The 27,998-nt window shown below is 43.7% G+C and overlaps 2 protein-coding genes across 19 annotated transcripts in view; both read left to right on the forward strand.

The window, feature by feature from the left end:
- Nucleotides 1-7,219, forward strand: part of PPFIA1 (PTPRF interacting protein alpha 1) — an 83,641-nt gene extending 76,422 nt beyond the window's left edge. For all 14 annotated transcript variants that reach the window (XR_006281916.1, XR_006281915.1, XR_006281917.1 and 11 more), the window contains one exon: nucleotides 5,750-7,219. The gene's annotated coding sequence lies outside the window, so the exon portion shown is untranslated. The remainder of the gene's footprint in view (nucleotides 1-5,749) is intronic.
- A 9,150-nt stretch (nucleotides 7,220-16,369) lies between these two features.
- Nucleotides 16,370-27,998, forward strand: part of CTTN (cortactin) — a 41,507-nt gene continuing 29,878 nt past the window's right edge. For 2 of the 5 annotated variants that reach the window (XR_006281838.1, XM_043515720.1), the window contains exons 1-2: nucleotides 16,375-16,509; nucleotides 27,438-27,521. Coding sequence is in view for 4 of the 5 variants with exons in the window: in XM_043515720.1 (XP_043371655.1) it covers nucleotides 27,438-27,521 (84 nt within the window). In the remaining variant the exon portion in view is untranslated. Of the gene's footprint in view, nucleotides 16,642-27,425; nucleotides 27,522-27,998 lie in introns of those variants that run through there. The other 3 variants (XM_038406280.2, XM_038406281.2, XM_038406278.1) reach the window with 3 other exon arrangements.

Raw genomic sequence — 27,998 nt, forward strand, 5'->3', positions numbered from 1 at the left:
TGCACAAATAGAGACGATTCAATACATGGTGCCAAAATGGATAAATCATGGTGGTTTCCTCTCTTCTACTACTGGTACTGGACTATATATTGGAACTTAAACAAATCGGCTTCGCCATGAGGTCGATCAGAGTACACCTCACAGCCATCACTGTGTTCCACCACAAGGTGGATGAGTTCTCGATCTTTGCTCACCCAACCACCAAGCGTTTTCTCAAGGGCCTTCATAACATTTACTCAGAAATACAAGTCCCTACTCCTTCATGGGACCTCAATCTGGTGTTACAGGGCCTTACTGGACCCCCATTTGAATCTCTCGTGATCTGTTCACTACTCACCTTTCAATGAAAGTGGCTTTCCTCGTGACCATCACATCTGCCAGGTGAGTAGGGAATTTGGGAGCCCTTATGGCATCTCCTCCCCCATACACAATATTTTTCTTTGAGTGCTTGCTCATCTCAATTCCATTCTGTGTGTGCATGCATGCCTTTGTGCACACTCATCATTTTTGCCTTAGCGGTATCTGTAGGGTTGGCTGTGGCGCTCCGTTGAGTGCCGTGCTCATGTATCGGTATATCAGGTGCTGGCGACCCTATGCCCTCTGAGTTTCTTCTTACCGCCTGTGACGGTTGGTCGGAGTGTCTTGGCTTGCATTCCAAGAGTGTTAGCCATTCTTTCAGCCCATAGTTCTGTCTCCTTTTTAATTAGTTTTTTTAGGTACTTTGTTTGACCATTAAGTTAAGTGTTCGATAGTTTTAGTAGTTAGAGTCCTGGCTGGGACTTCGCTGCAGAGTGGGGCATGCCCCATTCCCCAGGCTTTAAGCCATGTTCATCGTGTACCCGGCCAATGCCCATTAGTGACCCAAACAATAACTGTTTGAAATGTCAGGGAGAATCACATAGAAAACACCAGTGCAAGATCTGCAAGAACTTTCACCCTGAAACTCAAAGGGAGTGGGATAATCACTTGAGGGCCCTCCTTGCGCTTCGTCTTGTTTTGGAGCCCTTCCGGTCAGACTCCATGCCTAGCACGTCAGCGCATAGCGCACTGCCAGCACCGGAACCCACCTGTCACCATGCCCCTTCCCCAGTGCCCAAGAAGCAGCTGAAGCCGAAGGGCCTATTGGTACCGCAGGATAAGGGGGCTTCGGGGAAAGGACCTGTGTTAGGCCACATGCCCACCCTGGAACTACATAGGGGAACTGCTGTGGCCAGATCCAGAGCCCAGCCAGGGATCCTGACCCCTCGTAGGGCTACCGGTGCCCAAGGCAGCCTTAGCGGCCAACAACCAAGTACAGTAACTCCTCACTTAAAGTCGTCTCGGTTAACGTTGTTGTTTCATTATGTTGCTGATCAATTAGAGAACATGCTCGTTTAAAGTTGCGCAATGTTCCCTTATCAGGTTGTTTGGCAGCTGATTGCTTTTTCCACCGCTTGCAGAAAGAGCGGCCCGTTGGAGCTAGCTGGTGGGGGCTTGGAACCAGGGTTGACCGGCAGCCTTTCTGTCAGCTCTCCGCTCCCCTAAGTTCCCTGTGCGGCAGCCGCCCAGCAGGCCATCAATTGCCGGGCAGTTCAGTTGTCCCTCCCCCCACTGCCATGTGCTGCTCCTGTCCTCTGCCTTGGAGCTGCTCCCGGGAACCTCCTGCTTGCTTTGCAGAGGTGGGAGGAAGAGGGGTGCTAATGTCAGGGTGTCCCCCCCCACAACTTTACCCCATTTCCACCGAGCAGTGGGGGGACACGACAGGACTCAGGATGGAGGAAGCTTGTTGGTAGCAGCTGCTGTCTCAACTTGTTAATCTACTGGCTGTAGCCCACGAAAGCTTATGCTCAAATTTGTTAGTCTCTAAGGTTCCACAAGTACTCCTGTTCTTTTTTGCGGATACAAACTAACATGGCTGCTACTCTGAAACCTGTCATTAAAAAGGCAATGTACTTAAAGTGGGGTCAGCGTACTTAAAGGGGCAATGCTCGTCTGTCTGTCTCTCAAACACATTGTGTGTGTGTCTCTCTCTCTCTGCCATGCTGTCTCCCCTCCCTCCATTCATGCTGCCCTGTAGAGTATGAAGCTACATTAACAACCGTGTGTTAACCCTTGAGGGCTCAGCCGAGTGCTAGTTCATTATTTAGCAGTAAGGCATTCACTGGGAAATATTCCACCCTCTGATTTGACCACTTCAACTAAGCTTCACAGTCATCATTCCTGTGTACAGTATTAAATTGTTTGCATAAAATTTATACGGTGTGTGTAATGTCTTTTGTCTGGTGAAAAAAATTTCCCTGGAACCTGGGCTGTCCCAGGAGATGCAGACTACTCTCTAAGATCTCCCATTTGAGGGAGCAGGGCTCTTTTTGGAGCTGACCAATGCATGGCTCCAGGTCCTTAAGACTCCCATGCCACCCTCTGGTCCTTGGGCTTGCACACCCCTCAACAGGCTAGAAAGCAATTCTGGCTGTTGCCTCGCTTATGGGGTGTCACCCAGCCCAGTTTCTACAGAAAGAAGGAGAAAGACAAGGGGTTTAAGCGACGTCACCCTTGGTCTTCCTGCTCCTCTGCCCAGCATGGCCCCTCTCGAGATCAGGGAAGCCAGAAGCAGACGATTTGAGGATGCGCCTGAGGACGGCGCTCCAGCCCCTGCCCAGGATCCACTCCCTGCTTTTTCCTCGACTGTCTACGCCCCTTCCAGTCAGCCTGGTCAAAGCTGACCTTGGACCGTTGGGTGCTCGACACAATTTCTTTGGGCTACACCCTGCAATTCATGGCCGACCCTCCCTCCCGCCCTGCTTCAGGGACCCTTCTCACGAGCAGCTACTGGTGCAAGAGGTACAGAATCTTCTGCACCTGGGGGTGCTGAAGGAGGTCCCTCCAGACAAGAGAGGGAAAGGGTTCTACTGCCGTTATTTCCTAAACCGAAAGCAAAAACCACTGGGGACCTATACACGCTCCACCAGAGCACTGTCTGCTTTGATATCCTTCCTCAACAATGTCCCCACTATGGACATCTGCAAAGCAGCAACCTGGGCGTCAGCCCATATGTTCACACAACATTATGCCATAGAGCAGCATTCATCATCAGATGCTCTATTCAGACTTATGGTTTTATCATCTGCCATGACTGTAATCCAAAGTCCATGCCTTCCACTTAACGGCACTGCTCTACAGTCACCTAAAGTGAAGCACCCACAGGGAGACTCCTCAAAGAAGAAGGTTACCCTGTTCAGTAACTGAGCTTCTTCGAGATGGTTGTCTCTGTGGGTGCTCCTCTACCCTCTCTCTTCTCCTGTACTTCAGAGTTTTCGCACTAGAGACTCTGCGGTAGAGAAGGAACTGGGGTTGGTCGCACGGCACTATGTAATCACCTGAGGTAGCATGAGATGGGGACAGTGCACGTGCGACCCAAACAGGCATTTCTACTACAAATCTTCAATTACAAGCGCAGGGGCACACAATCACCTAAAGTGGAGCAACCATAGGGACATCCATCTCTTAAGAACCTCAGTTACTGCACAGGGTGAGTGACATCTTCTTTCCTTTGGAAGCTGAGATCATGGAGAATACAGTGACCCAATGGAGCATTGTTTAACCTTACAGTAAGTAGGATCACAGGATAAGATAAAAGGATTTTTAACACAATAACAGGTCTGTATATACATCTATCTTACCTAAAGACTTAGGTTGACCTATCTTATTCCAGAGACCCCATCCTCTCAAAACTGGGCTTCAGTCTGCTTCCCAACAGGATCTGCCTACTCCTGTCCTTTTTATCCTTCCAAATAGTTTTGTTCCAGTTTTCCCACTTTGGGGGTTCCCCCCTTTATAAGCATGGACACTCCCCACTCTGTGCCATGCCAGACTGTTGAATTCATCATGGTCTTCAAAGTGAAAGATGCCTTTCATTGTCCTTAAGTTACAGTAAATGGAGCTGCCTGAAGCTATTGTTTCCTTTCCTGCATACATGCAGGTAACCTCATGTAATCCTGTATCAAACACAATAAGAAATAGATGGAATATATAATATTCATAAAGTATTACAGGTAGCATCAAATACTTCACATAGTGTGTGGGAAGATTTGAAGGGGGCACATGAGGGAACCAGAGGGATGGGGCTGTGACATGGGGGAACCTGAAAATGAACCAAATCAGGGTATGGGTGGGTAAAGATGGGGAAGCAGGTGGGGAGAATTTATGTAATAAATACTTATGTAAATGACTTAGTACATTCATATAATATGCAAAATAGGACAGTGCATCATATTTCATATCCTCTGGTTTTCCAAATTCACAGCCTTAATAGGTAGATGGGCAGAAGATGCCCTTTAACTGTACCTCAGAAGATCCTACAACAAAGTGGGAAGGAGCCCCTATATTAGGTTACATCATACACATCTCAAATCGATCTCTGTTACTTCTTAAAGAACAGGCAGAAATTCAGAAGTTGTCTGATTTAAGTCTGTCACTTGCAAGCAAAAATCATGTTTCTGTAGTGGTGCTTAAAATATTTTTGTCTATTTGTAGTTAAATTACTTTCAACGTTTGCTCTATGGGACTTGGTGCTGATAAGCTTTCATAGCAATCGGTCAGTATAGTATCAATTTCCTAGTATAGTTGGAGCTTCAAAGTCTGTTGCCTTTAGTATATAAAAGTATTCTAAAAGAGCTCTGTAGTATAAAATGCTGGGAAAGGAAGTTCCTGCAGGTGAAGGGCAATTTAACTGAGCTGGATCCATCCCTGTATAAATCAAGTAGATACTTTAAAAACATTTCTTTGTGAATGTTAAAGCTCTTAACTCTAATTGCCTTAATATTGTTGTTTTTTTAAATATATATATTACACAGTAAGAATCATCCAGAAAAAAAAAGTTTATCTCTTATTGGGAATTGAAGGTATTTGAGCTCTGGCCCTCAAGCTTCATATTGTAACTGAAACATATATTGGGACCAAATAGATTCATAGATACTAAGGTCAGAAGGGACCATTCTGATCATCTAGTCCGACCTCCTGCACAGCGCAGGCCACAAAACTCACCCACCCACTCCTGCGAAAAACCTCACTTATGTCTGAGCTACTGAAGTCCTCAAATCGTGGTTTAAAGCCTTCAAGGAGCAGAGAAGCCTCCCTCAAGTGACCCTGCCCCATGCTACAGAGGAAGGCGAAAAACCTCCAGGGCCTCTCCAGTCTGCCCTGGAGGAAAATTCCTTCCCGACCCCAAATATGGCGATCACCTAAACCCTGAGCATATGGGCAAGATTCACCAGCCAGATACTACAGAAAATTCTTTCCGTTTTTGGAATGGACTGATAAAAGTATAGTACTGTGATTTGAAGAATGCTAGATTAGGGTTACCAACTTTCTGACTGCAGAAAACTGAACACCCTTGCCCCCCCGCTCCTTCCCTGAGACCCAGCGTCCCGGTCACTCCATCTCACCCCTCCCTCGCTCTCCCCCACTTGCTCAATTTCACTGGGTTGGGCAGAGGGTTGGAGTGCAGGAAGGGGTCAGAGCTCTGGCTAGGGGTGTGGGCTCTGGGTTGGGATCAGAAATAAGGGGTGCAGGGTATATGGGGGGCTCCGGGCTGGGGCAGGAGGTTGGGGTGTAGGAGAGAACTCTATACTTCACAAAAGGGTAGTAATACATTAAATACATACCACAACAATGAGCTGTTTAACTGAGAAACTTGGAATGTAATGTATGTTTGGGTTTTTTTTAATAAATCTTGAGACATTGTATAACAGATTTCTTTTTTATTTTGCAGTTTACCCACACTATTTCTACCGGTGATATGCAGCATTTTGAACTCAAAGACCATATTTTAGAAATCAGTGGAATCTTTAATTTGTTAATACTTGTTAAATGGACACTTTGAGATATTTTATTACAGAGTTTTTAATTAGCAAACAAATTCATGAGTACCATAGAGAAAATATTTTAGAATTAAATGTTTCTTATATTTAAGTAAAGCTATGTGACTTCATTTATATAGTTACTTACCATTTCCATCTGTATTCAGTCTATAAATCAAATCCTTGCTGATTTTATCCTTAATTTTAGTTTTTCCAACTGAATGTACTGTAATGCTTGTAAGTATATGTCCCTATAAGCAATATAGGGCTTTTGTAAATTATGCAGTTATTGTAATTGTCATTGGGTTTTTAATAATGAAATTGAAGGTGAAAAGGATTTTCCTGTCTTTGTAAAAGTATCATGACACCAAGCAGTATATATTTTGTCTTTTGGAAATATTAGCTAGTTCTAAAAATGAAATAAACCAGCCTTTTTCAGATAAGCATTCAGATAAACGTTTTAGTAAGCAGGTCTAATAGATTATTTTTATTTCTGTTGATAGTTGTACCTTTTTTACAAAGAAAATTTTGTCAGATAGGGTGAATTTGTCTTCATTTAATGCTTTAGTACATTTTTAAAACGGGGGAACATTATAACACTATGGAACATGTTTTAGAATTGGTTAACTCCTTCATAACTTCCAGTCTGCTGTATTTGTATAGCATGTCTTTACAATGACTGAACATAAGCCATAAACTGAGAAATGTTTTCTCTCAGCCAAGGAAGAAAGACTTCATAATAGCTCCTGGTAGTAATCCACAGGCCACAAAAAGTGCTTTCCTCCCATATCCTTTTGATTAAAAACATTTGTGGAAAGGCACTGATGCAACTATTCTTAATGGACCAATCATGAAGCACTGCAGTCTAATGTAAAAAAAGAATAGTAAAAGATGAAGGCACAGTATGCTGAAGAATAAAGTAGTGCAACTTCTAATAAAAGCCTTATTTTTCTTAAGTCATCTTTTTGCATTCGTTTGTAAACTTGTTCTAAAAATTGTCCAGATTTTTTAAAATTTTTGATGGTTGTAGCCATTTCAGGCTTTGCGTAGAAAATGTATCATTGAATGGCACACTAAAAAGCCAGTAAGAAATCTGTTCAGATCATGGTGCATTATTTATTATGCAACAATATATATAGCATGTCTTTTTTTTTTTTCTTGTTTGGTTTCTTCTCTTTAGTTTACTTGTACAACTGAAATTCATTGTTACTGTTTTGTGTTTTTTTTCTAATAATCTTTTTTGTGTACTTCTGATTATGGAACGAAGTATGTACAGCCTAAGTACTCTGAACTATTTTTACCACAGTATTATTTATTGCTTTCTTTCAGTAAAGTTCTGAAGCATTTTTCCACTGCCAATAAAATGCTATTGAAAAAACTAAGATGTAATCATATGCAAAAGTGAACCTATTTTTTGTGGTGAATGCTGGAGAGTTGTCAATAAAGCATCTTAACAAATGATTGCTGCTATGTAGATCTCGCTTCAAATGAAGGCATGACTGATTCTTTCAGCAGATAACTGATGTTCACTATGGCTTCAATTAAATTTTGTGATGAGGGTCAAAGTTCACATTTGATCAGTTATATTCAATATAATATGGTGATTTTATTTAGGTCTCGCGATTAACAGCAGTTTTAATTGCACTGTTAAACAATAGAATACCAATTGAAATTAAATATTTTTGGATGTTTTTCTATATTTTCAAATATATTGATTTCAGTTACAACACACAATACAAGGTGTACGGTGTTCACTTTATTTTTATTACAAATATTTGCACTGTAAAAATGATAAAAGAAATCGTATTTTTCAGTTCACCCCATACAAGTACTGTAATGCAATCTCTTTATTGTGAAAGTGTAACTTACAAATGTAGATTTTTTTCTTACATAACTGCACTCAAAAACAAAACAATGTAAAATTTTAGAGCTTACAAGTCGGCCTAGTCCTACTTCTTATTCAGCCAATTTCGAAGACAGACAAGTTTGTTGGCACTATGGGAGATAATGCTGCCCACTTTTTATTTACAATGTCCCCTGAAAGTGAGAACAGGCTTTCACATCGCAGTTTTGTAGCCAGCATTGCAAGGTATTTACGTGCCAGATATGCTAAACATTCGTATGCCCCATCATGCTTCGGCCACCATTCCAGAGGACATGCTTCCATGCTGATGAAACTTGTTTAAAGAAAACGCATTAATTAAATGTTGACTGAACTTCTTGGGGGAGAATAGCATGTCTCGCTCTGTTTTACCTGCATTCTGCCTTGTATTTCATATTATAGCAGTCTCAGATGATGACCCAGCACATGTTCTTCATTTTAAGAACACTTTCACTGCAGATTTGACAAAACACAAAGAAGGTACCAATGTGAGGTTTCTAAAGATAGCTACAGCACTCAACCCAAGATTTAAGAATCTGAAGTGCCTTCCAAAATCTGAGAGGGATGAGATGTGGTGCTTTCAAAAGTCTTAAAAGAGCAGCACTCCAATGCCAAAACTACAGAACCCAAACCATCAAAAAAGAAAATCAACCTTCGGCTGGTGACATCTGACTCAGATGATGAAAGTGAACATGCGTCGGTCTGCACTGCTTTGGATCGTCATCGAGCAGAACCTGTCATCAGCATGGATGAATGTCCTCGGGAATGGTGGTTGAAGATGAAGGGACATATGAATCTTTAGCGTATCTGGCACATAAATATCTTGCGATGCCAACTACAACAGTGCCATGCAAACGTCTGTTCTCACTTTCAGGTAACATAAACAAGAAGCATGCAGCATTATCTCACTTAAATGTAAACTAACTTTTTGTCTGAGTGACTGGCTGAACAAGAAGTAGGACTGAGTGGACTTTTAGGCTCAAAGTTTTACATTGTTTTATTTTTGAATGCAATTTTTTATACATAATTCGACATTTGTAAGTTCAACTTTCGTGATAGAGATTGTACTACAGTACTTGTATGAGATGAAATGAAAAATACTATTTGTTTTTACAGCACAAATATTTGTAATAAAAATAAATATAAAGTGAGCACTGTACACTTTGTATTCTGTCGTGTAACTGAAATCAATATATTTTAAAATGTAGGAAATATCCAAAAATATTTAAATAAATGGTATTATATTTTTAATTGTGCAGTTAATCACAATTTTTTTTAATCGTTTGACAGCTCTAATTTTATTGTTTCAACTGATGTCTGGAAAGTAATTCAATAATGTTTAAGGTATATCCTTCCACTTTACATCTGAGTAAATTAAACACTCAGTGTCTTACTTTGCGTAGAGGAAAAAAAGGTTAATGTTGTTTTCATTAGTTTGAGTAAGTTCAAAGATTTCTGATCATTAGAAAGCAAACTGCCCATATTAATATATTATTCTCATAGTCTGAATTTTGAATATCTGAATGTTTAGAGGAAAATATATATTGCAGTGGTACAAGCATAAGCTAAGCCACTCTGAGACCCACACTTGGACTTGCACCAGTTTAAACCGGTTTTCAAATCAGTGCAGCTTGTGTATAGACAAAGCTTGTCTGTCTTTACCTTTCTGTAGTTCATTTTTCAGTGATGAGATGTTTCAAGTTGTCCTCCAGGTCAACAGCTTCATGTTCAATGTGATATGAGGAATGGAGAAATCTTGTGAGTGATGTTTTAAAATACAATCGCATAACACTTTGCAGTTTGCCTTTACTTGCATAAATGAGCTTCCCTTCAATCATTTTGTAGGTCAGCCTGGATACATTTCTAATTGCAGAGAATAATTTTCTCACTAGCAAGAGATTAAACTTAAAAAATAAAAATAAAAAAAAACCTCTCCCTCTCTCTTTGCCTGGCCTCCAGTTGAAAAGTTTGCTGTCCTAAAGCTGTAAAGATTTTTCAGCACTGAAATGAGGGATGTTGTCCATAGTTAAAAATGTCTATTAGAGCATCTTGGAAGTGGGGAAATACTGGGGAAGTCTCCCATAGAATGTGCTGAGAACATTTTTGAATGGGGTAGTCAAAATGACAAATGCTACTTTATGTAAAATGAGGAACAATTATGAATTGGTAGGGAAATTGAGTAGAAGGCCAAATAGAAAAGTGGTAATGCTACTGATTTTTTTTATTTTATTAACTTTTTAACAAATCTTTAATATAATTTTAATTAAAATTTGACCTTTTCTCTCTACCACCAAAGAAAAACATAACAGCAATATGTCATTCTTAACTTTATGTAGGACCTTCTTGAGTCTTAAAGTAGATAAATCTCAGCCTGAATTTTAAGTAAAATACACAAAACTTTTATTTAAATATATAGTCTATGTCATTATGCAAAGTGCCAAATGTATTCCAGATGCTTGCGCCACAGCAGCTACTGTAAAAATGAAAAGTTTGTGCATATGACCAAGGAGCAAGCACTTCATTAGGTGATTTAAGAAAAATGATGATAGTCAACTGGGAAAACTTTAAAGAAGTAATTTTTTGGAGATTTTAAGAGCAGGAACAGTCTCGCATACAGAAAACACAATTTACCTAGTTCAATCTCCTCTCCCTTCTTACCTTCTCCTATAGTTTATATTTATAAATAAAAACCCCTTTGAAAGAAGGGTGACAAGCATTTTTTACTACTGCTGGGCCTGTATGCTGTATAAATTTATTAGTCTGAAAGGTGTATGATCAGAGATCCCTGTTTAAAACACCTAATGAATTTATATGACAAAATAAACTTGGATTAAACTGAGGATCTCTCAAGGCATCGAGCTAGACTTGTGTAGCGCTGGGGAGGAGCTGGTGGTCGTGGTACATGTAGATACCAATGACATAGAGAAGGGTAGGAGAGACGTCCTTGAGGCCAAATTTAGGCTGCTGGGAAAGAGGCTGAAATCCAGGACCTTTATCGTGACATTCTCAGAAATGCTTCCAGTTTCACATGCAGGGCCAGGTAGGCAAGCAGAGCTTCAGAGTCTCAATGCATGGATGAGACGATGGTGTGGAGAGGAAGGGTTTAGATTTATTAGGAACTGGGGAAACTTTTGGGATAGGGAGAGTCCATACAGGAACCGATGGGCTCCACCTAAACCAAAGTGGATCCAGACTGCTGGCACTTGACATTAAAAAGGTTGCAGAGCAGTTTTTAAACTAAGATGGGGGGAAAGCTGATTGCTGCAGAGGAGCACATGGATTGCCAGCAGATCGAGGGCTGTAATCGTTCCCCTCTATTCAACACTGGTGAGGCCTCATCTGGAGTACTGTGTCCAGTTTTGGGCCCCACGCTACAAGAAGGATGTGGAAAAATTGGAGAGAGTCCAGCAGAGAGCAAAAAAAATGATTGTGTTCCCGTCCCCTGACTTCTAAGGAGAGGCTGAGGGAACTGGAATTGTTTAGTCTGCAGAAGAGAAGAATGAGGGAGGATGTGATAGCTGCTTTCAACTACCTGAAAGGGGGTTCTAAAGAAGATGGATCTAGACTGTTCTCAGTAGTAGCAGATGACAGAACAAGGAGTAATGGTCTCAAGTTGCAGTGGGGGAGGTTTAGGTTGGATATTAGGGAAAACTTTTTCACGAGGGGGGTGGTGAAACACTGGAATGCGTTACCTAGGGAGGTGGTGGAATCTCCTTCCTTAGAAGTTTTTAAGGTCAGGCTTGACAAAGCCCTGGCTAGGATGATTTAGTTGGGGATTGGTCCTGCTTTGAGCAGGGGGTTGGACTAAATGACCTTCTGAAGTCCTTTCCAACCCTGATATTCTATGATTGGACAGAGACTTCTCTTAGAGGAGAGTCTATTGACAGAGATTCTCTAGGTTTTAGTCAGGAGGAGAGGATGGAAGAGGATAAATGGCCAGATCAGATGAGAAACATTCACATAAAGAATCTGACACATCAGAAAAGGGCAGACAAACAGTGACAAGTTTTTAAAGTGCTTGTACAAAAATGCTAGAAGTCTAAATAATAAGATGGGTGAACTAGAGTGCCTCGTGTTAAAGGAGGATATTGATATAATAGGCATCACAGAAACCTGGTGGAGTGAGGACAATCAATGGGACACAATTGTTCCGGAGTACAAAATATATCGGAAGGACAGAACATGTGGTGCGGGAAGTGGAGGGGGAGTAGCACTATCTGTGAAAGAAAATGTAGAATCAAATGAAATAATCTTAAATGAATCCACATGTTCCACAGAATCTCTATGGATATAATTCCATGCTCTAATAAGAATATAACGGTAGGGATCTATTATCGATCACCTGACCAGGACAATGATTGTAATGATGAAATGCTAAGGGAGATTAGAGAGGCTCTGAAAGTAAAGAACTCAATAATAGTGGGGGATTTCAATTATCCCCCTATTGACTGGTACATGTTACCTCAGGACAAAATGCAGAGACAAAATTTCTCGATATTTTCAATGACTGCTTCTTGGAGCAGCTGGTACAGGAACCCACAAGGGGAGAGGCAACTCTCGATTTAGTCCTGAGTGGAGCGCAGGATCTGGTCCAAGAGGTAACTATAACAGGACTGCTTGGGAATAGTGACCATAATATAATAACATTTAACATTCCTGGGGTGGGAAGAACACCTCAACAGCCCAACACTGTGGCATTTAATTTCAAAAAGGGGAACTATGCAAAAATGAGGAGGTTAGTTAAACAGAAATTAAAAGGTACAGTGACTAGAGTGAAATCCCTGCAAGCTGCATGGACACTTTTCAAAGACACCATAATAGAGGCTCAACTTAAATGTATACCCCAAATTAAAAAACACAGTAAAAGAGCTAAAAAAGAATCACCGTGACTTAACAACCAGGTAAAAGAAGCAGTGAGAGATAAAAAGGCATCTTTTAAAAAGTGGAAGTCAAATCCTAGTGAGGTAAATAGAAAGGAGTGTAAACACTGCCAAATGAAGTGTAAAAATGTAATAAGAAAAGCCAAAAAGGAGCTTGAAGAACAGCTAGCCAAAAACTCAAAAGGTAATAAAATGTTTAAGTACATCAGAAGCAGGAAGCCTGCTAAACAACCAGTGGGCCCCCCGGGACAATCGAGATACAAAAGGAGCACTTAAAAGCCGATAAAGTCATCGCAGTGAAGCAAAGAATTCCTTTAGTTTCTGTCTTCACAGCTGAGATGTTAGGGAGAGTCCCAAACCTGAGCCATCTTTTGAAGGTGACAAAGCTGAGGAATTTTCACAGATTGAACAGGTTTCAGAGTAGCAGCGTGTACCTGCTTGTCACCATGGAAGGTTTTCCTCCTTTCCCCCCCCTGCTGTGGGTGATGGCTTATCTTAAGTGATCACTCTCCTTACAGTGTGTATGATAAACCCATTGTTTCATGTTCTCTGTGTGTGTGTATATAAATCTCTCCTCTGTTTTTTCCACCAAATGCATCCGATGAAGTGAGCTGTAGCTCACGAAAGCTTATGCTCTAATAAATTTGTTAGTCTCTAAGGTGCCACAAGTACTCCTTTTCTTTTCACAGATTGAAGTGTCACTACAGGAGGTTTTTGAATTAATTGAGAAACTTAACAGTAACAAGTCACTGGGACCAGATGGCATTCACCCAAGAGTTCTGAAAGAACTCAAATGTGAAATTGTGGAACTATTAACTATGGTTTATAACCTGTCCTTTAAATCAGCTTCTGTACCCAATGACTGGAAGATAGCTAATGTAATGCCAATATTTAAAAAGGGCTCTAGAAGTGATTCCGGCAATTACAGACTGGTAATTCTAACATCAATACTGGGCAAATTAGTTGAAACAATGGTAAAGAATAAAATTGTCAGACACAGAATAACTTTTGTTAGACAAAAGTCAAGATGATTTCTGTAAAGGGAAATCATGTCTTACTAATCGATTAGAGTTCTTTGAAGGGATCAACAAACATGTGGACAAGGGGGATCCAGTGGACATAGTGTACTTAGATTTCCAGAAAGGCTTTGACAAGGTCCCTCACCAAAGGCTCTTACGTAAATTAAGTTGTCATGGGATAAGAGAGACGATCCTTTCATGGTTTTAGAACTGGTTAAAAGACAGGGAACAAAGGGTAGTAATGGTAAATTTTCAGAATGGAAAGGGGAACTAGTGGTGTTCCCCAAGGGTCAGTCCTAGGACCAATCCTATTCAACTTATTCATAAATGATCTGGAGAAAGGGGTAAACCACAAGGTAGCTCAGTTTGCAGATGATACTAAACTGCTCAAGATAGTCAAGACCAAAGCAGACTGTGAGGAATTTCAAAATGATCTCACAAAACTAAATGATTGGGGATGAATGGCAAATGAAATTTAACGTGGATAAATGTAAAGCAATGCACATTGGAAAAATAACCCCAACTATACATACAATATGATGGGGGCTAATTTAGCTACAACTAATCAGGAGAAAGAGCTTGGAATCATTGTGGATAGTTCTCTGAAGATGTCCATGCCGTGTGCAGCGGCAGTCAAAAAAGCAAATGGGATGTTGGGAATCATTAAAAAAGGGATAGAGAATAAGACAGAGAATATCTTCTTGCCCTTATATAAATCTATGGTATGCCCACATCTTGAATACTGCATACAGATGTGGTCACCTCATCTCAAAAAAGATATACTGCATTAGAAAAGGGGCAACTAAAATGATTAGGGGTTTGGAACGGGTCCCCTAGGAGGAGAGATTAAAGAGGCTAGGACTTTTCAGCTTGAAAAAGAGGAGACTAAGGGGGGGATATGATAGAGGTATATAAAATCATGAGTGGTGTGGAGAAAGTGAATAAGGAAAAGTTATTTACTTGTTCCCATTATATAAGAACTAGGGGGCCACCAAATGAAATTAATGGGAAGCAGGTTTAAAACAAAAGGAAGTTCTTCACACAGCGCACAGTCAACCAGTGGGACTCCTTGCCTGAGAAGGTTGTGAAGGTTAGGAATATAACAGGGTTTAAAAGAGAACTGGATAAATTTATGGAAGCTAAGTCCATTAATGGCTGTTAGCCAGGATGGGTAAGGAATGGTGGCCCTAGCCTATGTCACAGGGTGGAGATGGATGGCAGGAGATAAATCATTACCTGTTCGGTTCACTCCCTCTGGGGCACTTGGCATTGGCCACTGTCAGTAGACAGGAATCATAGAATATCAGGGTTGGAAGGGACTTCAGGAGGTCATCTAGTCCAACCCCCTGCTCAAAGCAGGACCAATCCCCAACTAAATCATCCCAGGCAGGGCTTTGTCAAGCCTGACCTTCACCTCCAGGATACTGTGCTGGATGGAAGTCCATGGAAAGCACTTCAAATACCCCCCCCCCTTTTTTTAACCACCCATGTAATTGAAATTCACTTTCAAATATTGTTAGATTCATGTGGCACTCAGATTTGCAAGTCTAGTTCATTTGGAAAGAGAGACTTTTCTCTTTCTTCATTATTATTTGGCAGGGGGGATGTTTTACATTAGAAATTCAGTTCCTGTCTGCCTTCTGTTTTTTTTTCCTCAGACTATGGACTATAGCATGACTACATAATCACATCAAGCAAGTAAAATCACCATATTAATTGAGGTTGAGCAATTTTTGCTCATACTTTAAACCAGCAGCATTTGTTTAATTCAAACGGCCAATTGACCTGTCGGGGAAGGGAGACGGAAGAGGGGATTTTAATTGAAGTGCTTGCTGAATCTTTATTAAAGAGATGAAAAATCATATACACCATATACATCAGAGCTTTCCAACAAGTCCTTCCACCAAATCAGGAAGGACAGGATGTGACGTCTGAAAGTACTAAAAGTACCTACCGTCCTCCCCAAAAACTAACCCACCTTCTCTCCGGGGAAGAAGCAGAGAAAAAAAAAAGTCTATCAATCCGTTATTTTCCAGTACCGGTCCTCTATAAAGCAAGGTTTAAAATGGGAATAAAGTATTTTTAATGAGACATTTAGATTATCCATATTTAATGCCCCTTATTCAAATTAGAACAGCCCTGCCTCAAGGTAACTTTTTGATTTCATTGGGTCATTTGTTCGGTTAAATTCACGCTAACCAACATTGTTGCAATGGGGTGGGGGCCATACTCTGTAGAGCTATCACGTTTTATCCTTTGGCAAAAAAAAAAAAAACGTCCCCACTTTTTGCTTATTTCATTGTATTTTATAGCCGTTTAACAGGCGTCTTGCTGTTAGTGTTTTCTGTAGGTCTTCTGGCCACAGTATGGATCTAAGCGCTGCCCCGGAATTTGCAATCCTTCGAGGCTAGTACTTTCACGTGGCTCATTCAGGTTCTCCCGGTTTGAGAAGCCCGACTTGTTGAAATAAGCAATAAAAATGATGTTGAAAGGAACTCCACAGAGCAGCAGCAGGAAGGCGCAGCACCAGAGAAGTGCTTAGGATGCAGGGCTAATGGGCTCTGGGAAGCTGCCGGAGGGGCCGCGAGAGTGGGAAGCGCAATGGAGGTGGTCGCTTTCCCGGAGCAGCTCCGATCCCAGAAGCAACGATTCTTGCGTCGACGCAGGGACCTGGGAAGCGGCCGGGGAGGAGCCGACAGCGGCACTCGGGTAGCGCTGCTCGGGCCGCCGGCGGAACCCCAGCGAGCGGCCCCGGAGCTCGGCGCAGCCAGACCCCACCTCCTGACGTGCCAGGAAATGGGAGTCGGGGAGAAACGGAAATTGCCACAGCAGCCGAGCGAGGAAGCCGCAGCTGCAGAAGGTTTGCAGCCGGGAAGTGAGCTGGGAACAAAGTAAGTGGCATGGGCGCAATGCCCTGGGCAAAAAGCTGGGGATGAGGAGGAGGCATTTGCTTTCCCGTATTCTCCCCTTTCCCGCCGGGGGCCGCCTTCATCGCTGTGCCAGTCGCTTTGCTCTTCAAAGCGGTGGGTGGCAAAAGGAAGTCAGGCCACCCCCTTTGGGGGACACAACCGACCCGGGATTGGCTCAGCACGTCTCTCCCTTTTAGCCCCAGTAAAGCTAGCGGGAGCTACTCTTGGGCTTGCCTTGGCTTGAGTTGGGGGCCGGGGCTGGACGACTGTGGCTGCTGAAGGTGCTGGGGTTAGAGGAGCCTGCGCCCGAGTTGTACTTTCTCTTACGGGCTAATCCCCCCCCCCCCCGCGCTTTGATGACGGAGCTCCGGCTCTGGGTTGCGGTGTGAGCGGGGGGAGGCTTAGGGCGGGGGCAGGATACTGGCGGCCCCAGAGAGGTGTTAATGATTTGGTCTGCGGCACTCCCCCGTGATACGCACTGTACAGCTACCTGACTAACTTCCTTTGTTTTCTCTCTCCCCTGATCCCGTCCTCCTGAACTGTGGCTGTTTAACCACGGCCTTCAGCTATTCCCCCCCCCCCCCCGGACATGCCAGGGAGGGAGGGAGCGTGTGTGTGGGGGGGGGTGAACTGGGCAGTTTGAGCTTTTCCCTGGGTCTCTCTTTCTGAGATGGGGGAAAAAGAAAAGGAGGACTTGTGGCACCTTAGAGACTAACAAATTTATTAGAGCATAAGCTTTCGTGAGCTACAGCTCGCTTCGTCGGATGCATTTCTGATGAAGTGAGCTGTAGCTCTCAAAAGCTTATGCTCGGATAAATTTGTTAGTCTCTAAGGTGCCACAAGTCCTCCTTTTCTTTTTGCGAATACAGACTAACACGGCTGCTACTCTGAAACCTGAGATGGGGAAGTGGACTTCTCTGGGATACTGGCTGGGTGCAGCAGAGCTCTTCATTCTTTCCCTGGGTTTACCTGCTTGAGATTGGGGGCAAGGTTTCCACTCTGTGCCTGGGAGGCTTTTGGTAGCCATGTCCATGTTACTGTCTAAAAACCAGTCATCCCCTCCTGAATCTGTGATTAAATGCAGATGGGTGTGACTGATTCCAGGGCCTACAGCAGCTGTCTCTGTATAAGACTTCTGGAGAGAATGGGGTGTCTTTCTGTAATCAGACAAATGAGGAACAAAGCATCATTAGGTGCAGCTGATTCCTAAATCATTTTCCTTTTAAAAAAAAAAATCACTGTCATCTGGGAAAAAAAGAAAAGGAGGACTTGTGGCACCTTAGAGACTAACAAATTTATGGCTGCTACTCTGAAACCTGTCGTCTGGGATTAATTTTAAGTCTGTTTTTTAACATGGCTTCTGATGATGAAAGATTCTTCATGTGTCTCACTCATGGGTTATTTCTGTGTGTGTGAATCTCATTCATTCAAACTGTCAAAGCTTGATAGCCCTGCAGGCCTGACAGTCTTTCAGTGTCTATCCGGGGTAGAAAACTGCATCCAATGAAGTGAGCTGTAGCTCACGAAAGCTTATGCTCAAATAAATTTGTTAGTCTCTAAGGTGCCACAAGTATTCCTTTTCTTTTTTGGTTATATCCTGAATGAGACAGTAAATAATTAGTGCAATACGCTTCTTTTTCATTGGCTTTCTTGATGCTTTCCAGTAGGACTTCCACAATTGGGTACTGTGATGGATTTGGAGCTACTCAGTAATATTCATAGGTATTGGATGTTGATCTTGTTATTGGGATGCTTACTGTGTGACTATATTGGGTTAACTCAGTAAAGAGCTGTCTGAGGAAATAGGTAGGTAGAATACTGAATGAAGGTAGGCACTTCTCAGCAAACAGAACTTGTTACGGGACAGTGCCAAAACTGCTAGCTTTGATTATTTTTGTCTTCTCCAACCTACAAAACTGGTTTTGACCAGATGGATTGCGAACACCGATTAGAACAAAGAAGCTCTGACAGGATTGAAAAGGGACCCTTTCTCAAGGGAGGGCCAATAGTTAAACTGTTCTGGGTAACCAGACCAAGACACACAACTGCCCCTGGCTGTGTCTGGAGACTTCATGCCTTTCTAGGTTACCATCAGAGGGTGGTAAGCTGGATGTGCATCAACTGCCATTTTAAAATCCCGTTTTTCTTCTAAAGCTTTGGTCTGTTTTGAAGAAAGCTGTGTCATCACTGGTCAAAACTTCCAAGACACTCACTTGGGCCTGCAGGTTAATAATGGTGGATACACAGGCCTCAGTTCCCAGAGAGGTATGGGAGAATTGCAAAATTCCTCTTGAGATAGGCAAAGGCAGGAGGCCTAACATCTGAATGGGTACACTCAGAGATCACAAAGGGAAAAGAGGTGCAGTTAGCCCTTTCACTGTGACCGGTACCCATCCATTATTTTGACTCCAACAAGCCCCTCTAGATATAGCATTGCTGACAGAGTTAATTGACTTGCCCCTCCCTCTTGTTCAGGGAACCTGTTCTTAGCCCCTTGTGGGAGAATTGAATTCCTCTACCTCCAAATATGCTCTGTGGAAAACTCTGTGGCTGCTGATTCATCAACGTAATAAAGGACAGAAGTGGCCTGATAAATCAAAAGCATATATTTAGCATCTGTGTGTTTTGAACTGCAGTTCCCTTTTTCCAGAAATTTGACCATACGAGTCAGAGACTCCTGGATGCAGTACGGGTCGTTTCTCTGGAGTCTTTCTCTTGGAAAGAAATCTGCCAGAGCAGCAACTACTGAGTAAACCTATTATGGTGGGCTGCAAATTATGCCCAGTAGAAAATGAGAAAACGTACCTGATTTTAATTATTATTGCTATATCTTTATAGTTACCCTAACAGAACTCTGGTTGGGGGACGGAGGGGAGGAGGATGGACATTTGTTATAGTATAGTCTTGGACCAGGATTTTTTAAAATACTGTTTATAAAAAGTCCTTCAGCTTCCAGGTTTTTTTTATTACCACTTTTAACAAGGTTGAGGAGGAAACAAATGCATTCAGAGTTAGGCTTGAATATTGCTAAACTCAGAATTGATTGTAACTTGTAGGCTGCAGTGCAAACACTGAACAGTCATGTGGAGGATCAGTGCTTCAGTGGTGTGTGTTTAGGCTAGGAGAGCAAGAATTGGATCCTTGAAGGGACTTAAGCATTGTAACACTGAGCATCGCAGCACTTAACGTTTAGGTGCCCTGAAAATCCAGGAACAACACTGCGAGCCACAAAGCCAAGTTAGGCGCCTAAGCCCCCGACACAATGAAGGGGGAGAAATAGGCACCTAAAAATGTCATTCACAAAAGCCAGCGCGTTTGTTGGGGAGCTGCCTAAGATAGCCAATGGGAAATGCTGACCAGAGGGGTCAGTACTAAGCCTCACACTTCTCACAGAGATAAGTATCTAAGGCCAGGCTGCAGGGAGGGGCCTACCTGTACATGACAATCCACGAATGGATACCACCACCTGGAGTCAGATGGCTTAGGTGCCTAAGGTGTTTCTTGTGGCGAATGAGTTAGGCACCTGCCTCTCTTCCAGCAAAATGGCTTGAGGAGGAAGTGGTGTGGTGCTGATCTTTGAATGTTTAGCCTAGTGATTAGAGCACTCATCTTGGATGTTGGAGACCCAGGTTCATTTCCTGTTTCCCCCCTTCCCCACAGAGAGGGGGAGAGAATTTGAACTAGGGGCTCCCTCTGTCTCTCCTGTTGAAGCAGTTCCACTGTGGACAAATAATGAAAGAGTGGTTGGAGTATGGAGATTGGATCCAGACTCTCCCACCTCCCAGGTGAGCACCCTAACCACTGGACTACAGTGTTACTTGTATTCTTTCTCTATAGCTCAATGAGAACAATCATCACGAGAGACTGAGGGACCCCTACATCAGAATATCTCATAGTTCAGTGACTACCACATGTTCCTGAGAGGTAGGAGACCCCTGTTCATATACTTTCTCCTGCTCTGATAGCAAAAGCAGAATTGAACCTGGGTCTCCCACATCCCAGGGGAGTGCTCTAACCACTGGACTAAAAGTTATAAGGTCCTACTTAATTTTGAATGGAACCCAATCTGGCAGGCTCCCTCTGGACACACCTGTTGTAGTGGGCCCTTGCATACAACTTAGGTGGCCTGTCTTCCCTGGTTCATGAATTGGCCTAGGGGTTAGGTGGAAGATAGGTGACCAGATGCCTAGAGGTTGTGCACTGCTGCCTGAGGCAGAAATATAGGCATCAAGTAAATTTAGGTACCTATACAGTTCCGTGGGAGTTTTGTGGATTGCATGAACATAGGTGCCTAAAACAGGGACTTAGGTGCTTGAGTCTGGGGTTTAGGCACCAAAATACTTTTGTGGATCCCTCCCTAAGTGACTGACAGAAATGGAAGTATAGTGTAATCGCATGTAAAAGCATATACTTGGAACATTTATGTATATATTAATATATATATATATATAGCTGGCACTGCAGAAGCCCTCCTGTCGACAGCACTGTTTACACTTGGGGTTAGGTCAAGGTAACTACATCACTCGGGTGTAGGAAAATCCAACATAAGTTTGTAGTGTAGACCAAGCCTCAGTCTTTCTAGCAGAACAGAAGCAATTATGTTCCCTGTCCTAAGGCACTTACAATCAAACAACATCAGATAGTGCAGTCCAACACAAACACCAAGTGGAGGTTCAGTGTTAAAATGGTTGAGACTCAAAAATGTGTGTGGCTAAAAAAGTTGTTTTGAATGAAGTCTGGCAGATTTTAGAGGGGAGGGAATTTCTGGTATAAGGGGTGGCATGGAAGAAGGCACAAAGTTGAATGGGAGAATATATTAAAGATAAGGGCATAAATGCAGAAAACCTAGTATTTAAATTAAAAACCTTGAAAATATTGAATTTTAGAGAGTGAGTGGTTTAACTAATGTTTTGTCCTTAATTTTCATAGAAACTGGAGATGGGGAGGTATATAAGGTTATCATGCCTTTTTGTCTTCTCTGTTCCTATTCTTTTTAAGGCCTCCCTAGAGATTACTCCATAGTTTTCTACCTCAGGGCTGGTCTATGTTTACAGTGCTGCAGTGGTTTAGCTGCACCACTGTAGTGCTTAGTGAAGACACTACCTATGCCTAGATACTGAACCTCCCCGAGATGTGGTTGGTAGCTATGTCTAGAGCCCTGCTCGGATACACAAATGTGTATCCACATCCGATCCACAGATATCCACAGATAATTTTTGCGGATATCCGCATCCATGGATTTGCAGAACTCTACACTGGGGGCCGGGCTGAGGCTCCAAGGCGTCCTCCCTACAGGAGTCCGGTTGGGGAGAGCCACTTGGGCAGCTGTGGGGCACCCACACGGAGTCACTGACACTCCACGTGCCCTCGGCCAGGCGGGGACACGGCTGGGGCTGCTCTCATCATGGGCAGGTGAAGGGTCTGCCATAGCTCCCTGGCTGGGCTCTATACTGGCTCGGCAGGGAGGTGGGGGCAGACCTGTGGAGTTGCCCAGGGCAGGTAGCGGCTCCCCACAGCTGCCCGCCCAGCTCTTACCGTGGCCAGGCTGCAGTTCTGAGCCGTTTCCCATCCCTGGCCAGAGCCGAGTTGGGGAGAGCCGCGCGGGCAGCTGTGGGAAGCCACGGCAGACTTAAGGGGATTTTTTCCTTCTGCTTTATACTGAAACATTATGCAAACAGAGCAATAATATGTGTACGTATTTTTAATCAATGAATATCTTTAAAAAGTAGTATGTGTACTATTACTGCATGCAAGTGGACAAATGCCTTCTAAATCAAAATGGTATTGAAACATTTTAAATTGTTCAGATTGTTTTCATAATACTTGATATCTGAATCTCATTAATGTAAAACATGAAAGGAACCTACAGAATATAACATTTAGCAATTGCTGTGCTCATTGTTACTAAAGGCTAGAAAAAATATTGCTTTTAAGACATAAGTACACATATAGTATCTGAGTGTTAGTTTTTTTGTGAAGCAAACTTTAATGAGAAGACCCATTTGAACAGAGCTCATCAATGGTTTATCACGTTACTAATAAATGAAGTAGGCGCACACATGTTGACTCTTACCAGAAGAAACTTCCTCATTGTCTTTGGGTATGTCTGTACTACGAAATTAGGTCGAATTTATAGAAGTTGGTTTTGTAGAAAGCGTTTTTATACAGTCGAGTGTGTGTGTCCCCACACAAACGCTCTAAGTGCATGTAGTCGGCGGACTGCGTCCACAGTACTGAGGCAACTGTCAACTTCCGGAGCTTTGCACTGTGGGTAGCTATCCCACAGTTCCCGCAGTCTTCACCACCCATTTGAATTCTGGGTAGAAATCCCAGTGCCTTATGGGGCTAAAACATTGTCGCGGGTGGTTCTGGGTACATATTGTCAGGCCCCCGTTCCCTCCCTCCCTCCGTAAAAGCAAGGGCAGACAATCGTTTTGCGCCTTTTTTTCTTGAGTTACCTGTGCAGACGCCATACCACGGCAAGCATGGAACCCGCTCAGCTAACCGTCACCGTATGTCTCCTGGGTGCTGGCAGACGTGGTACTGCATTGCTACACAGCAGCAGTTTATTGCCTTTTGACAGCAGACAGTGCAGTATGACTGGTAGCCGTCGTCAACGTAGTCCTGGGTGCTCTTTTAACCGGGCGCCTGGGCAAACATGGGAATGACTCAGCCAGGTCATTTCCCTTGTTTCGTCTCATGGCAATTGAGTCCTATCGGCAGTGCACTGTCTTTTAATCTGCAGCCAGCAGAAGACGATGGCCAGCAGTCATACTGCGCCGTCTTCTGCCGAGCACCCAGGAGGTGACGATGGCTAGTGGTCGTACTGCACAGTCTGCTGCCAGCAAGATGTATAAAGATAGATGAAATGGCTCAAAACAAGAAATAGACCAGATTTGTTTTGTATTCATTTTCTCCTCCCTCCTTCCCTCCCTCCCTCTGTGAAATCAACGGCCTGCTAAACCCAGTTTTGAGTTCTATCCTTGAGGCGACCATTCAGTTTCTCGCAAAGCCACCCCCTTTGTTGATTTTAATTCCCTGTAAGCCATGTCGTCAGTCGCCCCTCCCTCCGTCAGGGCAGCAGCAGACAATCGTTCCATGCCTTTTTTCTGTGCAGACGCCATACCACGGCAAGCATGGAGCCTGCTCAGATCACTTTGGCAATTAGGAGCACATTAAACACCACACACATTATCCAGCAGCATATGCAGCACCAGAATCTGGCAAAGTGAAACCGGGTGAGTAGGCGACGTCAGCGTGGTTACGAGAGTGATGAGGACATGGACACAGACTTCTCTCAAAGCACGTGCCCTGGCAATGTGGTCATCATGGTGCTAATGGGACAGGCTCATGCAGTGGAACGCTGATTCTGGGCCCAGGAAACGAGCACAGACTGGTGGGACCGCATAGTGTTGCAGGTCTGGGACGATTCCCAGTGTCTGTGAAACTTTAGCATGCGTAAGGGCACTTTCATGGAACTTTGTGACTTGCTTTCCCCTGCCCTGAGGCGGAAGAATACCAAGATGAGAGCAGCCCTCACAGTTGAGAAGAGAGTGGCAATAGCCCTGTGGAAGCTTGCAACGCCAGACAGCTACCGGTCAATCGGGAATCAATTTGGAGTGGGGAAATCTACTATGGGGGCTGCTGTGATGCAAATAGCCAACGCAATCAAAGATCTGCTGATATCAAGGGTAGTGACCCTGGGAAACATGCAGGTCATAGTGGATGGCTTTGCTGCAATGGGATTCCTTAACTGTGATGGGGCCATAGACGGAACCCATATCCCTATCTTGACACCAGAACACCAAGCCAGTGAGTACATAAACTGCCAGGGGTACTTTTCAATAGTGCTGCAAGCACTGGTGGATCACAAGGGACGTTTCACCAACATCAACATGGGATGGCTGGGAAAGATACATGACGCTCGCATCTTCAGGAACTCTGGTCTGTTTCAAAAGCTGCAGGAAGGGACTTTCTTCCCAGATCAGAAAATAACAGTTGGGGATGTTGAAATGTCTATAGTTATCCTTGAGGACCCAGCCTACCTCTTAATGCCATGGCTCATGAAGCCATACATAGGCAGCCTGGAGAGTAGTCAGGAGCTGTTCAACTACAGGCTGAGCAAGTGCAGAATGGTGGTAGAATGTGCATTTGGACGTTTAAAAGCGCGCTGGAGCAGTTGCACCTCGGTGAAACCAATATTTCCACTGTTATTACTGCTTGCTGTGCACTCCACAATATCTGTGAGAGTAAGGGGAAGATGTTTATGGCAGGGTGGGAGGTTGAGGCAAATCGCCTGACTGTTGGTTACGCACAGCCAAACACCAGGGCGGTTAGAAAAGCACAGGAGGGTGCGGTGCGCATCAGAGAAGCTTTGAAAACCAGTTTCATGACTGGCCAGGCTATGGTGTGAAAGTTCTGTTTGTTTCTCCTTGATGAAAGCCCCCGCCCCTTGGTTCACTCTACTTCCCTGTAAGCTAACCATCCTCCCCACCTCCCTTCGATCACTGCTTGCAGAGGCAATAAAGTCATTGTTGCTTCACATTCATGAATTCTTCACACAAATTCATTAATTCATCACACAAATAGGGGGATAATTACCAAGGTAGCCCAGGAGGGGTGGTGGAGGAGGGAAGGACAAGGCCACACAGTACTTTAAAACTTATTGAATGCCAGCCTGCTGTTACTTGGGCAATCCTCTGGGGTGGAGTGGTTGGGTGGCTGGAGGCCTCCCCCCACCACGTTCTTGGACATCTGGGTGAGGAGGCTATGGAACTTGGGGAGGAGAGCAGTTGGTTACACAGGGGCTATAGCGGCGGTCTGTGTTCCTGCTGCCTTTCCTGCAGCTCAGCCGTACGCTGGAGCATATTAGTTTGATCCTCCAGCAGCCTCAGCATTGAATCCTGCCTCCTCTCATCATGCTGCCACCACCTTTCAGCTTCAGCCCTCTCTTCAGCCCGCCACCTCTCCTCCCGGTCATTTTGTGCTTTCCTGCACTCTGACATTGTCTGCCTCCATGCATTCTTCTGTGCTCTGTCAGTGTGGGAGGACAGCATGAGCTCAGAGAACATTTCATCGCGAGTGCGTTTTTTTCGCCATCTAATCTTCGCTAGCCTCTGGGAAGGAGAAGATCCTGTGATCCTTGAAACACATGCAGCTGATGGAGGGAAAAAAAAAGGGACAGTGGTATTTAAAAAGACACATTTTATAGAACAATGGGTACACTCTTTCGTGATAAACCTTGCTGTTAACATTACATACATAGCACATGTGCTTTCGTTACAAGGTCGCATTTTGCCTCCCCCCACCGCGTGGCTAACAGTGGGGAACATTTCTGTTCAGCCACAGGCAAACATCCCAGCAGGAACGGGCACCTCTGAATGTCCCCTTAAGAAAAGCACCCTATTTCAACCAAGTGACCATGAATGATATCTCTCTCCTGAGGATAATACAGAGAGATAAAGAACGGATGTTGTTTGAACGCCAGCAAACATACACTGCAATGCTTTGTTCTACAATGATTCCTGAGTACGTGCTGCTGGCCTGGAGTGGTAAAGTGTCCTACCATGGTGGATGGAATAAGGCTGCCCGCCCCAGAAACCTTTTGCAAAGGTTTTGGGAGTATATCCAGGAGAGCCACGAATGCCAGGGCAAATTAATCATTAAACATGCTGGCTTTTAAACCTTGTATAGTATTTTAAAAGGTACACTCACCAGACGTCCCTTCTCTGCCTGGTGGGTCCGGGAGGCAGCCTTGGGTGGATTTGGGGGGTATTGGCTCCAGGTTCAGGGTGAGAAACAGTTCCTGGCTGTCGGGAAAACCGGTTTCTCCACTTGTTTGCTGTGAGCCATCTACAACCTCATCATCATCATCTTCCTCATTCTCAAAACCTGCTTCCGTGTTGCCTCCATCTCCATTGAAGGAGTCAAATAACACGGCTTGGGTAGTGGTGGCTGAACCCCCTAAAATGGCATGCAGCTCATCATAGAAGCGGCATGTTTGGGGCTCTGACCCGGAGCGGCCGTTTGTCTCTCTGGTTTTCTGATAGGCTTGCCTCAGCTCCTTAAGTTTCACGCGGCACTGCTTCGGGTCCCTGTTATGGCCTCTGTCCTTCATGCCCTGGGAGATTTTCACAAATGTTTTGGCATTTCAAAAACTGGAACGTAGTTCTGATAGCACGGATTCTTCTCCCCATACAGCGATCAGATCCCATACCTCCCGTTCGGTCCATGCAGGAGCTCTTTTGCGATTCTGGGACTCCATCATGGTCCCTTCTGCTGATGAGCTCTGCATGGTCACCTGCAGCTTGCCACACTGGCCAAACAGGAAATTGAAATTCAAAAGTTCGTGGGCCTTTTCCTGTTTGCCTGGTCAGTGCATCTGAGATGAGATTGCTGTCCAGAGCGGTCTGGGATAGCTCCCGGAGGCCAATACCATCTAATTGCGCCCACAGCACCCCAAATTCGACCCAGCAAAACCGATTTCAGCGCTAATCCACTTGTCAGGGGTGGAAGTAAGGAAATCAATTTTAACAGCCCTTGAAGTCGAAAAAAGGGCTTCATCATGTGTTCGGGTACAGGGTTACATTGATTTAACGCTGCTAAATTCAACCTCAACGCCTAGTGTAGACCAGGGCTTTGAAAGAATGCCAGTTATTATTTCTGGCCTTTTTTTAAGCTCCCTGTGGTTTTTCTATTGGTGTTATCAGTATGGTTTGCAAATGCAACTGGACATCTGATATTATTAATAACCACATCTGCTGTAACTGCCAATATTACGAACGTTTTAAATAATTTACTTTTCTAATATATTCGGAATATTGGACTAGTCCTTAATCAACCCAGTCATAAAGTGAAATGAATTTAAATGTAACTCCAGTGTGACATTACTTCATTTGATGGTGTTTCAGATGTGGAAGGCTACTGCAGGTCACGCCATTTCAGTCAACCAGAGTGATGGAGCTGATGACTGGGAGACAGATCCTGATTTTGAGGTACAGTAACTCAAACGCTTAACGTTGTAGTTATGTTCCTGAAAAATGCAACTTTAAGCGAAACGATGTTAAGCGAATCCAATTTCCCCATAAGAATTAATGTAAGGGGGGTGGGAGGGTTAAGTTCCAGGGAAAAAATTTTCACCAGATAAAAGACTATATTATATATATGTATACACGGTATAAGTTTTAAACAAACAATTTAATACTGTACACAGCAATGATTGTGACGCTTGGTTAGAGTGACCAGACATCCCGATTTTTAGTTCTTTGTCCCGCGTCCCGTTATAGCGGCTTTGGCCACTCCAGCTGCTTTTTTTTTTTTTGGTTCCCCCGTGTGTTCCGATATTTTGTCCATATCATCTGGTCACCCTAAGCTTGGTTGAGATGGTGAAGTCAGAGGGTGGAAGAGGGTGGGATATTTCTTACAGGGAATGCCTTACTGCTAAATAATGATAGCACTCGGCTGAGCTCTCA

Source organism: Dermochelys coriacea, chromosome 6, assembly GCF_009764565.3.
Source record: "Dermochelys coriacea isolate rDerCor1 chromosome 6, rDerCor1.pri.v4, whole genome shotgun sequence".
Classification (NCBI taxonomy): domain Eukaryota; kingdom Metazoa; phylum Chordata; order Testudines; family Dermochelyidae; genus Dermochelys; species Dermochelys coriacea.